This window comes from Panonychus citri, unplaced genomic scaffold, assembly GCF_014898815.1.
Source record: "Panonychus citri isolate SS breed McGregor unplaced genomic scaffold, ASM1489881v1 Contig00063, whole genome shotgun sequence".
Classification (NCBI taxonomy): domain Eukaryota; kingdom Metazoa; phylum Arthropoda; class Arachnida; order Trombidiformes; family Tetranychidae; genus Panonychus; species Panonychus citri.
Genome location: NW_026515468.1, coordinates 1,634,393 through 1,651,071, shown reverse-complemented (window position 1 = coordinate 1,651,071; position 16,679 = coordinate 1,634,393). Strand labels below are relative to the sequence as shown.

General features: G+C 32.7%; 5 protein-coding genes across 6 annotated transcripts; 2 read left to right on the top strand and 3 right to left on the bottom strand.

Moving 5' to 3' along the window:
* Window positions 1-25: 25 nt before the first annotated feature.
* Window positions 26-1,746, bottom strand: LOC128385978 (sorting and assembly machinery component 50 homolog). The gene is made up of 2 exons (XM_053344922.1): window positions 1,376-1,746; window positions 26-1,312 (listed from the first exon to the last, which is right to left on the bottom strand). The coding sequence occupies exons 1-2, from the start codon at window positions 1,608-1,610 to the stop codon at window positions 240-242; spliced, it is 1,308 nt and encodes a 435-aa protein (XP_053200897.1). The 5' UTR covers window positions 1,611-1,746; the 3' UTR covers window positions 26-239.
* A 434-nt stretch (window positions 1,747-2,180) lies between these two features.
* Window positions 2,181-5,230, bottom strand: LOC128385972 (catalase-like). Of its 2 annotated transcripts, none has more exons than XM_053344916.1 (6): window positions 5,070-5,230; window positions 4,056-4,294; window positions 3,394-3,991; window positions 3,141-3,331; window positions 2,654-3,074; window positions 2,181-2,455 (listed from the first exon to the last, which is right to left on the bottom strand). In XM_053344916.1, the coding sequence occupies exons 1-6, from the start codon at window positions 5,133-5,135 to the stop codon at window positions 2,417-2,419; spliced, it is 1,554 nt and encodes a 517-aa protein (XP_053200891.1). In that variant the 5' UTR covers window positions 5,136-5,230; the 3' UTR covers window positions 2,181-2,416. The 2 variants fall into 2 exon arrangements, with proteins under 2 accessions (XP_053200891.1, XP_053200892.1); XM_053344917.1 differs by having other exon boundaries at window positions 2,181-2,382.
* A 1,511-nt stretch (window positions 5,231-6,741) lies between these two features.
* Window positions 6,742-10,612, bottom strand: LOC128385970 (uncharacterized). The gene is given in 10 exon segments (XM_053344914.1): window positions 6,742-7,018; window positions 7,084-7,319; window positions 7,400-7,561; window positions 7,853-8,075; window positions 8,146-8,322; window positions 8,384-8,646; window positions 8,649-9,541; window positions 9,602-9,764; window positions 9,838-10,108; window positions 10,492-10,612. Coding segments are annotated over 9 exon segments (2,376 nt in total). The 5' UTR covers window positions 10,579-10,612; the 3' UTR covers window positions 6,742-7,018; window positions 7,084-7,182.
* Window positions 10,260-11,602, top strand: LOC128385981 (S-adenosylmethionine mitochondrial carrier protein-like). Its single transcript, XM_053344926.1, has 4 exons — window positions 10,260-10,446; window positions 10,533-10,689; window positions 10,758-10,861; window positions 10,943-11,602. Exons 1-4 carry the CDS (start codon window positions 10,399-10,401, stop codon window positions 11,459-11,461), a joined length of 828 nt encoding a protein of 275 aa, XP_053200901.1. The 5' UTR covers window positions 10,260-10,398; the 3' UTR covers window positions 11,462-11,602.
* Window positions 11,603-13,091: 1,489 nt separating this feature from the next.
* On the top strand, window positions 13,092-15,713 carry LOC128385985 (uncharacterized). Its single transcript, XM_053344930.1, has 3 exons — window positions 13,092-13,884; window positions 13,966-14,233; window positions 15,220-15,713. Exons 1-3 carry the CDS (start codon window positions 13,738-13,740, stop codon window positions 15,324-15,326), a joined length of 522 nt encoding a protein of 173 aa, XP_053200905.1. The 5' UTR covers window positions 13,092-13,737; the 3' UTR covers window positions 15,327-15,713.
* The last annotated feature ends 966 nt before the right edge of the window (window positions 15,714-16,679 follow it).

Below are 16,679 nucleotides of genomic sequence, written 5' to 3'. Positions count from 1 at the left end.
TCATTCAAATTAACACAACAATCGATCAGGTGGTCAATTTATTTATTCTAATTTAACTATTATCAAATTACACACGATTGCAGTAATTATCATTCAGTCACAATTATGTTTCATCAATTTGTTAATTTCCATTCAACAAAAAGTTTCATCATCGTCAAGATGTTTTTCTCAATCAAGACGATAATTTTGCCATAAGACTTTAAAATTTGAAAAACTAAACAATTGATTCTTTATGAATTTTAAACATATTCAAAACCTATTCCAAACTGGAATCTTCTATCAGGTCGATCACCAGGTTGTAACGATAATGGGACACAGTAATTGAGCTCTAAACGAGCTAAACTAAGAAAAGAAACAACGATTCCAAAACCAGCCGAAAGTCGAACTCTGTTCAACAGGTTGTTGAAGTATTTGACGCTATCGCCATTGAATGAGAAGTTGCCGATGTTACCAGCGTTTAGGAAGAAATGAGCCTTGAGCCAATTTTCCAAACTGTGGGTTTTCTTAAATGGGAGAGGAGCATAAAGATGAAGGCCGGCGATCCAATAAGTAGTGGATCCAAGTGCATTTCCTTCAGAATGAGGACCAACTCCATTCATTTTGAAGCCTCGAAGACTCATGGGTCCACCTAAGAAAAACCTATCGGCAATTGAACTGGACGAATTCATAAGTCCGGCTTTTATTGACCCTTCGACACTAATGTTGCTAACCAAGGGTATACTTTGTGAAATTTGAAGTTCGTGTTTAAAAAAGTTTGTATCACCACCTAATCCGGCATATTCTTGATTTAGTCTCACTAAATAGCCGAGATTTGGTAAAAGTGGACCATCTCTTCGGTCCAGGGTCATCGTGTGAAAAATAGAAGATTTTAAACTGTGTCCACTTTGCTCTCTAATCTGAAAACTAGAACCAGTAGTTTGAATTTCTCTCCAAATACCGGCCCATCTGAAACTATGGTTTATATCTGCGAATGAATTGAACGACAAATCAGAGAGAAGACCTCGATCTACTTGATGGAATCCAGACCAAGGCTTATCGGTATAATTTTGGAATATCGATGTTGTAATAACTGGATTATGATACGTCCAAGGTTTGAGTGGAGCTTTAAGATCAATGTTGATTCCCTTTCTCGCCCTTTTTGAAACTTGATACTCAATACTAAGTTTTTCTGCTCTTCCGAATAAATTAGGAACCTCAGACTTCAGAACAAGAGCTCCATCATTATTTTCCACGGTTGTTGAAATCTTTCCAGACAGATGACCTTTTTCTTCAACATTGTAAATAACTTCATAGCCAATGGAACTTTCATCATCTATAATGAAAAGAAATCAAAATGAATCAATGGATGAACAGAAAACAAAACCACTTCACTCACCTCTTATGGTATCAATGGATATTCCCACCCGACTGAATATTCCTAAAGACGATAACCTGTCCTTCACCTCATATGCTTCCAACAACATATCTTGAAAGTTATTCACATTTTTGAATTTATTCTGAACCATATTCACCATCAAACTGTCCTTAGTCTTTTTCAATCCATCGATTGTAATTTTATCAACTCGAGCCTTCACACTGGTCAGAATTGAGAGTTCGCTGTCATCGGCCATAGTTGATCAACAAGAGTCTTCTCACTTTCTTTTTAATCAATCAACATGCGACTATACAGAAATAAAAACACTAATCAACTGAACATATTCAATGTGAACACAATTTGCCCTTTAAGGTTAAAAATAAACAGATGATTTCATGAGAACCAACTGAGTCCAATTCTCGCCATCTGCTGGAAGTTGAGGGAACCATTTCACCGCTTCGAAATTGAGTCATTCAAATGTTTCACATTCTCAAAGTTTTTCATCGTCGTTGGTCACTTGTCGATTTTGTGACCAGAATCTTGCGAATTTACTGTTATTTTAATTATTTCGATTCAGTTAGTCTGACCGATCGATTTAAAATGTGATCACTTTTAGCTGAGCTACAAATGTCATTCTCATCGACTCCTTGATGTTTCTCTAGAGAAGAAGCTTCGATTAAATCAATCAAATTAATTATTGAACAAATTAAAAGTTGGGCTTGAAAAATCTTGATATTCATTGAATCACAAAACAATATAAACATGAGAAATTCAATGAGAACTTTGAGCCAAGTGATTAATTGAAAGAAAATTAATGATGCAAATATTTAGTGTGATAAATAATTAAGAAGGTAAATCTATTTATTTAGAAGATTAATTTGATGACAATAACAGATAATTATTGAATTCCAGTGAATGATTATAGATTAATTAGATTATTAATTAGCCATCAACTATGAACCAGGATGAATTGAATGATATCCATTCAGTGGTCACAATCCAATTGATTATTGATTTTAAAGGTGACTCTAATAGTGGAGAGAATCAATTAACCAGATAAAATTAGTTACGAATATTTAATTTAAGATAATAAAGAAGCAGCTAGAATCCCAAAGGCACCAAGAATCAGATTTAAAAGCAGCGAGTGAATAGAAGCAATTAAACAGTTTGATTAAGGAAAGAAAAGTTAAGCGTTAGTGATGGACGATTGATTTGATTAAGAAACAAATACATGTATTAGATTCAACTGAATGGCAACAATTAATCGGTGTTAGAGACAGACTTCTTCTCTGAGGTTACCTTGTTATGACCTTTAATGACCTTTTCAACCCTCGAACCATAGTCTTGATCGATGTTCTTCAACAGATCAATTACACGTAATTGCAGAAACGATTGAGCAGCAGAAAGATTCGTTCCCATATTAACTGCAAGACGATTTCGTTCATCTTCATTTAGAACCTTTTGCCAGAATTCACGAACTTGGGTAACGTTGTCATCATCTTTCGACTCGTACCGATCCATATCCCCGATGAAATACTGGGCTGAATAAGGACACTCCTTGTAGATTGGATTCGGTTTTATGTTAACAAATGAATTAGGCAAGTAGTTGGGTATTCCACCTAAATTGCCATCAACACACATCGGACCATCGCGATAGCTCAGCGCGTAAACGGGACATCGAGCCTTATTCACGGGTATCATATGGTAATTAGCTCCAAGCCTGAAGAAAGTAAAAAGATTCACTGATCAATCTATCAGATGCAATTAATTATAGTTAGTTGACTACCTGTGACGATGTGTATCAGGGTAGGAAAACAATCTTGCCTGAAGCATTTTATCAGGTGAAGGTTCAATACCAGGAACCAGATTAGCCGGTGAAAAGGCTGATTGTTCAACTTCAGCAAAATAATTGTTCGGGTTCTTGTTCAAAACAACTTTGCCAACTTCAATCAGGGGGAACTCTTTATGAGACCAAACCTTAAGAAATAATAAGTTTACAATTTAATCAAAGTAGAGAAAAATTGATCTAATCAACTCACTTTTGTCAAATCAAATGGATTGAATCTGAAGTCTTTTGCCTGTTCGAAGGTCATAATTTGGACATGAAATGACCAAGATGGAAAGTCCCCTGAAGAGATCGCATTGTACAAATCTCTAATAGCATAATCAGGATCTTTACCAGCCAATTCATCGGCAAGTTTTGCATCTAAATTTTTGATTCCTTGATTGGTCTTGAGATGGAATTTGGCCCAAACAGGGTGACCATCAGAATTGACCAGCATAAATGTATGCGAACCATAGCCGTTCATGTGTCGATATCCATCAGGTGTTCCTCTGTCTGAGAAAAGGAAACTCACCTGATGCCAAGCTTCAGGTCGACTGCTCAGAAAGTCCCAAAACATATCAGCGTCTTTCAGATGAGTCTGTGGATTCCTCTTTTGAGTGTGAATGAACGAAGGAAAATGAATTGGGTCTCGAAGGAAAAATACTGGTGTATTGTTACCAACAAGATCCCAATTGCCTTCTTCTGTGTAAAATTTCACAGCGAATCCTCTTGGATCTCGAGCGGTATCAGCCGAACCAGACTCTCCACCGACAGTTGAGAAACGGATGAACAACTGAGTTTGTTTACCAACACTAATGGAATTGAATTGAAGTGAACAAATTATGAGACAGAAATTAATTAATCCAATCAACTTACTCTTTGAAAACAGCAGCCTTGCAATATTTGCGAATCTCGGGTGAGGTCACCTCGAAGTACCCGTAAGCACCCGCGCCCTTGGCATGAACAACTCGCTCGGGGATTCTTTCACGATCAAAATGAGCCAATTCTTCAATCAATTTTATATCTTGAAGCACAATCGGACCTCGAGGACCGATTGTCATTGAATTGAACTTTTCACCAACTGGACATCCTTCAATCGTTGTTAATACGTGTGGCTGACAATTAGTATGAAATGAATTGCATTTAAATGAAATTGAAAAATTGTTTCAAATAATTAATTGATTTGTTAATTATGAAAGTTCAATCTAATCGCAGTCTACACGCAAACAGAAAACATTAATGCTCATTTTAAACACATTGAAAAGCGATTAACTAGTAAATTATTGATTGTTTATGTTGAAAAAGGTAATTAAATAGAAACAAGATAATTAAGAAAAACAATTTAATCATCAAAATCAATTCCATCTTAATCTCTTCTCTCTTGTTTTATCTTTTCTCTTTTGTCCTTCATATTAATTGTTGATTATTCTCTTGTTTTTCTCAAACAAAATGTACATTTGGTCGAGGTTTAAATCATGCAGCTCAACAATTAGGTGACCACAATCGATTGGCAGAAAATTAGACTAACAAATGATCATAACAAAAACTCGATCATTAATACTAATCAATCAATCAATGGGATTTACAGCCAAAGACTGAGTTTGAACCCACTAGTTAAATCATTCAGGCAGTTAAGTTAATCAATGAGAGACAATTAGCCCAAGGAGACGAGGCCCTTTCACTTGAACCATCTAATCTCGCAGAATGGTCATCTGATTAGATATCGAAAGTTACCTTTACCTGAATATGATTACCTGCGCGAATGATTTAAAAAGTGATTGTTAACTCAAAGTCTTTGGCTGTAACAGTTAAATTGACATAATCAGGATAATGAAGAAATGAAAATGTCAATTTGTGTCACCAAATCAACTTGAGATAATTAAGACTCACCTTAGGTTGATGAAGTTGTTTGAAGTTCTTCAATTGGTCTTCAGCAGGTGTTCGATTATCCGACATGATTAGAACTGAATTAAAGTGACAACAATCTCTCAATGAATCGTTGATTCTAATTACAAATCTTCAACTCAACTAGTTTTATATTCCCAATCTCACCTAAGCTTCTACTCCATCTGGTGGTTTCTTTTTTCTCTTCACTTTCTGAATCCGAACCCAAATAAAACTTTTCGTCCAAAGTTTTTCCTCAATTTAATTTCTTGTATTGTGTTGCCTTCGTCCTTGACCTTTGCAACTAACGACCAATTGTTGGTCTGATCATTTAATAACTTTTGTCATTCAAAGTTAATTTTACTATTGTTCGTGTGGATCATTGGAACAATTGAATTTGTTTTATGCAGAGAAGGAAAGTCAATCATCTGATTAGTAACTTTCGATTTCAGTTCAATTAAATTAGAAAACAAAGTTTATTATTAACTTTTGTGCAATTTGTTCAGTTCGAAGCATCGACTAATTATGAGAGCCACCGATTGACGAAGTAGCACCGAAACGATCAAAACTTGATTAATCTGTTAATTGTAGAACAAGGCGAGATGATTAACCTTGATGATCATGAATTTACTGTGAATTGAACAACAATGAATCTTCTCAGTTCATTCACAACAAAATGTACCGAATTGTTTGTTTAATTGAGTTTTATTGTTGTTATCGAGTTCGTTTTCACTTATTTGGTCTGTTATTCTGATTTTCGTTCAACTTTGGCGGTGTGAAAATCCACCACTACACCGATTCAAACGAATGATTCAACTACGGATGTTAAACCCTTTTTCGATATTCTTGATCAATTTCCTTTTACTAGGCTAATCCAGTTCCTGACAGAGACAATTAAGTCATTTCCTCGTAATTCATGATTTCCAAATATGTACCTACGCTTATCCTTGAAAGTGAACAGAGATTTAGAATCCGCTAGAAACAACTTGTTATTTGTAATAGTTATCTGGTTTCTTTCACTTACAATTTGATTCATTTAGCTAATTAGCTTTGGTTGTAATTATCATAGTTTTACTTTCATGAGTTTCAATTCCAGAAGTTCTGTCATCGCAATATAATATATTTGTTTTGGCATCGATGGTTTCACAGAGAATTCGAGCAATCGAATTATAATTAGTTCAAAATGATTTATAATCTCATGTGAACAGACCAGTTGATCCATGAACTTTTCAGGAAAACTATGTGAATGCTATTGAATCTCTTAATTCACAAAATTAATACGAGTGTAAATTTGATTATTGTAACTCTGAAAAGATGATCAATTTAAGAATACAAATATAAATACAGCCACGAAAAATTAGATGAGAACAAAAATTATATCAATTGCGCATAAAGAGATAATTTAATCAAAATTAAAAGAAAATTTTAATTGATTTAAATGGAGAGTAATAGAAAAATGTAATCACAATTAGAAAAAAGTTATCTCTCTATGCTTATAAGGCATAATTTTTGTTCTCATCTCATTTTTCGTGGCTGTATAAGAGTGTAGCACTTAACAAGTTAAAAAAAGGGAGGTGTAAGAAAAGGTTAATCTTACCTGAATTTGGTGATTATGAAGATGATTAGAAGATGAAGATGTAAACAATAACAATTAGATTCGATACAATCGATCGATTGATTTATAAATAAAACAATTTAATGTTTTTGTTTTTGAGTATATCAGATCAATTGAAATATTTGTACATATGAAATTCGTGGACTTATTATCACTCAGATGGATAAATACATTTTAGAAAAGGAGATGATCCATCGAAGAGATTAACATAAAACTTGATTTGATCAAAAATTAAAATAGAAATAGAAAAGGATATTTAGTATCTAATGTTCACTTGAATCGACCAGCGATCATAAAATGCATTTACACGTGAAATGTTTAGCCAACGCCATGTGTTCGACTGGAAATAGAAACAAAACTCATAATAGTAAAAATTGTCGATAAAATCTGTTGGAATTTTCTTACCTAATTTATCAGCCTCAGTAAATTTCCGCTTACAAAGACAGATGAACGCAGGAGATTTATGGTGGGAAGTTCTGGCCGAATGGAGGCAAATGTGATTCTTCACAGCGAACTTGCAATGCGATTCCATTTGCATATTATACAAACGACAGGATTTTCTGAAAAGTGTTTTGGTTGTACTTTCTTTTTACATTCCATACATGTTAAATTCAAAGTTGTTACAAGTTGATTAAATTTTTCTATTAATAGATTAAAAGTAAATGGTGAGATTAATTATAAATCGCTAATCAATAAACCAGTCGATGATTTGACAACTTACTCAAGGTCAATCTTTGCTTACTGAGTCCATTTTTCTTCTCATAAAAGTGGCCATTTGGTTGATTAGACTTCACTTCAACTACCGATGGAGACAAGAGCTCATCACGATTCACGATGGTACTCAAATCAATTTCTTTATCTTTAAGTCTGTAAGGGACAAAATCTGTAGAGTAAACAAAATCATTAGAAGCTTGAATTTCATGAGATATTAGAATTTAAGGTACGGTCTCACCTAGACCAGCACAAAAGTGGATGTAACCACGGTCGTAATCATAGTCGGTTGTTTTTTTTAAGCCCATTTTTCAAAAATTTTCAAAAAACTAACAAAACTAAACGAAAACACGCCTTCAAATGATTAAAAATTTGCCGATAGAGGCACTAATAGAGGCAAGAACAGCCGAGATATTCAAAAAAGTGGCTCCCTCTTTGATCCGGTTGACCTAATAGAACTCACTTTGTTGATAATTGGATGGATTTCCATGATCAGCAATCAGGTGCTCAACCTTTTCGATTTCATTAATAAAGGTTAAGGTACACCGAAAACAACTGAAAGTAGATCCAATTTTAACGTGCTCATTAATATGATCCACGAGAATTACGGATAATTCATCCAATGAATCAAACATGACGAGTTTCAAACAAACTGGACAAAGAATACTTTTCGACTCGAAGTGATACTGAAAAATAGAGATTCATATTAGAGAACGTGGAATGAAATGGTTGATAAACGTCGCAAATGAACTTTACTTTATCAAAATGTATTAGAACATCTCTTTGGAACGACGAACGATATTTACAAATGGGACAAGCATAAGGCGCTTCTCTTGGCCAGTGATTGCTCTTCATATGCTTCAAGTATTCACTTCTCTCGTAAAAGGACACGCAACAAATCCTACAGCTTAAAGAAATCATATTCGTACTGATCTACAAAAGATTAATGGATTAAACGATTAAAATCTGGATAATATTTTATAAAAGAACTTACCAATTCTCTGTGTAGATGCATTTCTTCCGGAGAAAAATCTTTGAAGCAATGACTACAAAGAATACGAATTAAAGAGCAGTTCGAAAATGGATTAATAAGATGTTCAATTATGTGTCTCGATATGTTGGCCTTGCAGAAATTCATTTGGCATAAAATACAAATTATATTCGAAACGGGTTTAAAGTTAGACTTTCGAATTTGTCCATTAAGAGGATACCACCAACCATAGAAATATTCATCTATGTAATATTCATCAACTTTCGATCGGAATTTTTACATGGATAAGAATCTTGTTGATTAGCTACAGTTTGCAACCATTGAAGTCGAGGATCAATTGAGAGTTCGTGCTCTTGGGAAAAGAACTCAGAATTTTTCTTGATCCAGTCATCATCTAACTGCTTCGAATTTTTGTAAAAAGCATCAACCTTGATTTTCTCAATGATACAATTTCGATCCAGTGGATCAGTAGCTAGATGAGTATTTATGTTCTGGAACGCAGTGTATGGATCATAACCGTACTTTTCTCTCCATTCTAATTCGTACAATATTAATTTCATCGACTGGCAATCTAGAGAATTTAAATTGATATTTTTCAACATTCTTTTCAAATGGAAAATTATATAACTCCCTGCAGAGTTTTCAATGGTCTCATCGTCTAATTTAAGGAAATCTTTTTTCGTTGCAAATGATATTTTGTATCCATAAGACACTAAACTTTCGAACTTCATCTCACAAATCAGAACCTCGGAAGGAACTGCGATCCATTTTCTGCATTTATCGACGAAGAGATTAACACCTAAATGAGCAGCATCGATTATTTCATCTTGATCGAAACATGTTATTCTTATGGCTTTTGTTTTAGTTTCCATGACAGTTAATACGAAAAGATGTCCTAACTTGATACTGACCACTTCGACCGGATGGCCATCAAACGAAGCTAATTTGGTATGATCACGACTAATTATTCGCCCACAAAGTGATTGTAAAGATCTATACACCGAATATGTGTCACTTATCATATAATCTTCCAAGACTGATAATGACGATTCGACATTCTCATCTCTTGACGACCAACAATAGATCAGAGAAAACACTTTGCGAATAGATTTCATCTTATTGAATGAGAACGGAAGTTTCAGAGATTTCATGACACCGCATCTGAATTAAAAAAAGAAAATGGTTAGTAAAGAGCGAATTGAATAGTCCAAATAGTCTTACCCACAGATCCAGAAATTGTCGATTCTATCATCAGATGAGCCATTTTCTTCTTGAATGGACATTTCAGTCTTACAATTCGGACATGATGGCTGAGGAATTATTCTCTTCTTGATCATCCATTGTGTAGGACTGGATTGGAATGTCGAGTTATGAACCAACTTTTCTGAAAGTTCATGAAAATATTAATACATGAGAATGAATTTTATCGAAAAAACATAAGAATCGTTCGCTATCACCTAATTTTATGAGAAATCTTGATAAGTTTGACGCTTTAGGCCAAACGAGCGGCAAAGGTTTTATACTGACGACAGTTTTCTCGTTGATATCCTTGTATCCATTTCCATATATTTGCGCTAACGAATTGAGTAATATTGATAATTTAATTTCTATTTTGTTTTTGTTGAATTTAATTCGTTGAGAACGAGTAGGATAACTAGAGTATCGGCCATTTGGATCGCGACTGGTCATGTTTCCAAATTTTCCTGATGTTCTCTCGTTTCGCCAATTCTAAATTTGCATATTGTAAAAGAGTTTTGATAATAGTAAAATTAGAATAAATAAATTGACCACCTGATCGATTGTTGTGTTAATTTGAATGAAGCGCAAAAGCAAAAGCACAAAATCGATTGGCTGTTGGAAAACATTTCTTGTTGTTTACTTGAGACTCTCACAGATCAACACATGGACTTTTCTTAGTTGATTGACTTGAACAATTAATCAACTAATTAACGATTAGTCTTGATCAGAATGAATGAAATGAATGAAATGAACGAAATGATTGGAGATTAATTGTAAACATGGAACAATCAACGCATGAAAATCGACAATTGGTTTCTGCTCTTTTGGTAAGTATCTTGATCATCTAATTGTCTGATTGTTCAACTGTTTACCGATTGTGATTTTCTTGATTCTGTTTGTGGTAAATCAATAGTCCGGAGCAATCGCTGGATTGTCTGTTGATTTGGCTCTATTTCCATTGGATACAATCAAGACTCGATTGCAAAGTCAATTCGGTTTCATAAACTCTGGTGGATTGAAACAATTGTACCGAGGATTAGGATCGGCGATGATTGTATCTGCTCCTAATGGTGAGTTAATTTAGTTTGGTGTTGATATTATGTGTTGATATTAATGAGGATTAACAATTGATGAATAGCCGCTGCTTTTTTCAGTGTTTATGAAGCATCTAAAAGGATGACGATTGACCATCTCAAGGAACCAATTGTGAGCAACATGGTCTCAGCTTCACTTGCAGAAACAGTAAGCGAATCCAATTGAACTGAATTGCGATCCATTGAATTGAATGAATGATGCAACTAATGACTCGACTCTCGTTCTCAGGCTGCATGTTTGATTCGTGTACCAGTGGAGGTAATCAAACAACGAACCCAAGCATCGAAAGTCTCCAGTGGAATTATATTGAAAGAAGCTCTTCGAGAGGAGAAGTTGATTGGTCTTTATCGAGGTTTTTTGTCGACAATATCTCGAGATGTTCCTTTCGCTTTGATTCAATTGCCTCTTTGGGAAGAACTGAAATCAATTTGGTGCAGATTAACCGGACAACCATTAGAAGCTTGGGAATCGTGTGTTTGTGGTTCGATATCCGGACTAACGGCCGCACTGATTACCAATCCAATCGACGTTGCCAAGACTCGTATCATGCTCGCAAAGAAGGACAATAAGTATGGAAGAGTAAATTTCTTGTCGGTGATACGAATAATTTGGAAAGAATCGGGACTGAGAGGATTATATTCTGGTGCTACTCCTCGAATAACTTTCATCACCATTGGTGGAGCAGTTTATTTGGGGGGATATGATTTCTCTAGGAAGTTGATTGATCATCTGTTGATTGCGAGTTGATGGTCAATAGTCAAACCAAAGTTGTAGTTTCTCTCTTGGTTTACATGTATTATTAGTCAGAATTGTTTACTTTTCTATTTCCATTTCTATTATCATAGTCATTAGATCATTAAACTATTTACCTAAAATTGTTACAACCAATCACTTCTTCAGGCTGATAATTCATTTCATGGTTAATGAGTCGAACTTCATTCTTAGACTTAAAATAATGATCAGTATTGATTAGTTATCATACTCACTCTGTTATTGTTACAATCGTATCTTCAATCTTATCAATAGCACAGATAAAAACAAAGAAAACACTTTAGGTGAATCATTAAATTGATTATGATAAATGAAGTGATGATTAAGATGATCTGCCAATGAGATGACAAGCTCTCTAATTGCACTCAACAGTTATAACAAGAAAACATGATAAAACTTTTTCAGTTTCTGGTCGATTTAGTTGATCAAAATTGTTCAAATTCAATCAATAAAAATGAAAGTAAAAAGTAAACAAAATGCGAATTCAGTGCCATCTGTTAGCAGCACAATTCTTCAGTTTAAATCAGAAATCTTAATGAATTTAATGGAATCGAGTGAAGATTTGATTGGAAATAGATTTAATCATATGAAACATGCGATTCTTGACTATTGATTGGTTATCATTGATGAGAAAAATTCATTAATGAAAATTGAAACATTTGATGAGAAAACAACAGAAATAGTGAGAAGACGAATCTGTAGATGGAGCAAGTGAAGTAACAATCTGATGATGAATGGAAATGATTCAAAGTTTTAATCAACTGATTTAATTTTATGGTAAATTCCATCCAAACCCAATTAGATTGGTTGGTAATTCCAATCTGAAGAGACAAGCGAATTGAGACTGAAATGTCAACTAATTTTCCTCTTGATGAACATCCTATTTACAAGTCAATTTCAAGTTCTGTTGAGTGGTAAACAATTAAACTGAATAATATGATAAATTTGATAAAATTTATCATTTCAAGTTGTCTACCAATTATCAAGATTGTATTAAAAGCTGAGCTTTGATTTGATACGAATCTTAAATACAGAGGAAAAAATTGAATAGCAATTAATTTGCTATTAATTATGCAATTAGTTGAATGATTGCGTGATTTAAAATGAAGAACGTAAATAAACATAAGAGTAATCGAAGGCAATTATTTAATCATGATGATGCTTTAATTGTTTCTAATCCTTTTAATGATTACATTTACTCTTGAAAATTTGCTCGCAATTAAATTCACAATAAGGTAAACACTTTTTTTTCCTTCCATTTTGATGAATATGATTAGTGACATGAGAAAAATAGTTTAATCAACTTACGACTTGATGTGATCAAAGAAACGACAAAAATAAATTGCAACAATTAATCAATTAGATTTGGTTTGCTTACCTCTAATATTAATAAGATTGCCAAGGACAAAAGTTAATTCAGTTGTAATTTCAAACTATTGACTGATTTTCATGACAATGAATGAAATCAAACATTTCAACTGTTTTAATTTAATAATACGAATTAAAAAAAGTTAATTGTCATCAACCCTAAATACTATTTCCGTTAATTGGATGAAAGTAAATAAATAAGTTTGTCTATGCTTTAAATTTCCAGTAATTGAATTACAATCTTGAAAAGGAAATGAATTGATTATTGTTATGTCATAATAATCTAAATGATCAATCATCAAGTTAATTCTTATCGTTGTCGATATTAAAGAGACACAAATAAAAACATGATAATCAAGTGATTAACTTTAAACAAGGAATCAGCAACTAATCAAAACAGTTATTGATAAAATTCATGACAAATTGAATTAATCATGATAATAATAGAAAAGTAGGAAGAGAGAGAAAATAAATAAACACCTGATCGGTAATAGTATTTACTTAATCACAATCTAATCAACATCATAACCATCAGACATTGTGTTCAAATCTGATTAACTCAATAAACAATCAAAATTAACCAGGTAATCAAAAATCGAGTCTTCAATTTGTTCATCTTCAAATTACTAATTGATTGAATTGACCTACAAATAGTTTTCAATTAAAAGGTTTGATTGATGTTCATTGGATCAATATCATCTGCAGTTCAATAAACAAAGCATGATAATTACCTGGACACGGTCAGTTAATTAGATTGTCAAGGAAACCAGAGTTTTGCCATGAAAATTAACAAATAATTTAGCAGCTAAATGGCCAAGTAAACAAGTCACATTGCCTTTGATTTAGTTTCAGTGTAAATTCAATTGAATAGTGAGTTAATTGTGATGGGACTTCGTCGTCGTCGTCGCTCATCAGCTTCATCATCTGATGGTTTGATTGATTTCGACAAAAATGGATTGAATCAACGACCATTCAAAGTGGTTTATGCTCGCAAAAAGAAGCCCGAATCAAGATTATCAATAACAATCCAGGTGAGGATTAAGACTGTTTAATATTAATGAGAAAAGTTCTCAATTTAATTAATTGTCTCAATTTTCTGCTTTTAATTGCAGGTCCTTGCAGTCATTTTCTCTGCAGTGTTAACTTATTATGTTTACTATCATTTTGATCATTTCCATTTTAATTTAGTTCATTTTTATGCGACTAAACTAGACGATCCTAATGCTCAACATGCACTCGGACATAAATTGTTGAAAAAAGGTGAAAATCAATTAGCAGCATTTCATTGGTTCCGTAAATCAGCATCAAAAGGAAATCCTCATTCGGCTTACAATTTGGCTGCTGGACATTTGAGTGGATATCAAACTGACCTCTCAAAAGGTAATTATCATTATCATTAGTATCAACACGACCACAATTCCAACACTTAATTGTCATAATTAACACCAATCAGTATTATTATTATTACAGAATTGTATCGTCAGATTCAATTGATATTTAATTACCGAGCAAAGTTATTTAACTATTTCTTATAATGGAAACAAAGTTTGTTTTTTGCTGACAATTTATTAGTCTTCATAATCATCTCAATGTCACCGATCAAGTGATTAATTGATTTGTCAAATTGAGATACTAGTTAATTGTTATCAACTTATTTGAGTTTTCGGTGAATTTTGTTGCTTTTGATTGATAAATATCGTGTTTATAAAAAAGTTGTAATCAAGAGTAAATAACAATTAACTGATTGTCCTCAACCTACTTGATTTAAGGGGAAAACAATCAGAATTAGTGATTTATTTAATTTAGTTTGATTTTTAGTAACTGTTACTGGATTAAGGAAACAATAACACATATAATTACAAGAATTTGATAGTAAACAATCAATTAATCAACTAAACAACTAACTGGTTAATGATAATTTAAATTAAACACCATAAATTAAGTGGAATCAAATATTATCGTATTTTAATTGTGGCTAGTTAATGAAAAATCATAAACGTTAACTTTTATCAACAATTAATGATAACTTTTAACTGGCTCAAGGTTAATAATTAGTCTAATTAAGATAAATAACAAATATGATTATTGTTGTTGTTAAGTTAATTGCAATTAAAAGAGGGAACATTGAACGGGACAATAAACCAATTGATTAACAAGTAACTTAATCAGTTTGTAATCTAATTACACTTTTTTGCAATTTGAATTTAGAGTTAATAATATTGAATGTGAACAAACTGCAATAAGAATAAAATATTGACGATTGTTGATGTTTAATTGCTTTGATTATGATTTAGAAGATAATTGTAACTACTTGGCATAAAACTGAATTCTCAATCAATTGATTCGATTGTTTTTTTCTATTTCAGGTGAAGCCAAGAAGCTACTGGAGTTCGCAGCGAAACATAATGTCGCTGAGGCTCATCAGCTGCTCCATGATCTTTGTTACGATAAACCAGAATTTTGTGAACATTGAGACAAGTTAATTGTTTGTTTCGACTGTTCAACCAACATTATCTCATTGATTCATTACATTGGATAGATAAACAATCACCGGAATCATAAGGTTTACCACAAACAATTAGTATCTGAATAAGAATCAAAGTTTAATTTAATTGTTCCACCCAAAGTTTACATTGTGTTATTTTAATTGCTACGATCATTATGATTGCACAATAAAAACATTAATACAAATATAAATGGACAATTAGCTGGATTAGCAGTTTGTTTATACAACCATAATGATCAAGTTAATTATTTTATTCATTTGCTTGCTGATTAACTAACTAATCAACTCACATTGAATTGGATCGACTTTTGTTTGATGAAAATACAAAACGAAAAAAGTTTAAAAATAAGTTAATTGATTGATGTTTTTTTTTGTTGTTAATCATTTTACAATTTAAATGATTTATCTTGTTATTCAATGAATTTGATTGTTATTCTAATTGTTAACAATTGATTCTGATTATCTGGTCATCACTGAATCAGCAAAAGATGAACAACAGGTTGAGGTGTTTTTGTTGATCGAAACCAGTTTGGGTTCGGTTGGGTCATTCTTCAGGTTATCATGTTGCTGGACCTGAAATTCTGACTGAAGGTGTTAAGTGAATGATTCAGTTTAGAAAAGTTCATCATTTGAATTATCATGTTGGCAGAATAAGAAAAAGGTGTTTGTTATCATGATAATGATTCATCATCATCTGAGAATTAGTTAAACTTGTTTGTGATTAAGTAAATCACGGGTTTTGATTATGTTGTTGGTTTAATTGCTTTTGATTAATCACAAAGAGCAAATAAATTATCCCAATGATTTACATGAGACTATCATTACAATCGGGTGATAATTTTGTAGCTTCATGAATGATCAGTTGAAAGAAGAGACTGAAAGGAGAATCAAATTAATCATCAATCTGATCAATTAAAATCATCTGATTCATTTAATCTAATTTAAACCATTTCAATTGTTTCATCACCGGTGATTTAATTTATCAGTAGGTAGATTAATTGTAGTGTTAATTGTCAACAACGAAACATTGTTATCGTAATAATAACATTTCAAGGTTTTTCTATCAACTCTTTCATTTCTTAATCTTCCTTATTGATTAACTAATCAACATGAGAATCAGTCGATTCTCAAGGTTAACCTAACACAATATTAGAACCATGATCAGGGTAATAAATCAACAGGAATAAAAACAAAATTAATCTAAATAGACTGTGATAAGAATTGTTAGTTAATCATTAATGATTATTGCGAGAGTGAAGCAAAAAACAAACAACATAATAGTCGATCTAATAATAAACAGTTAATTGTGAATCAAATGAA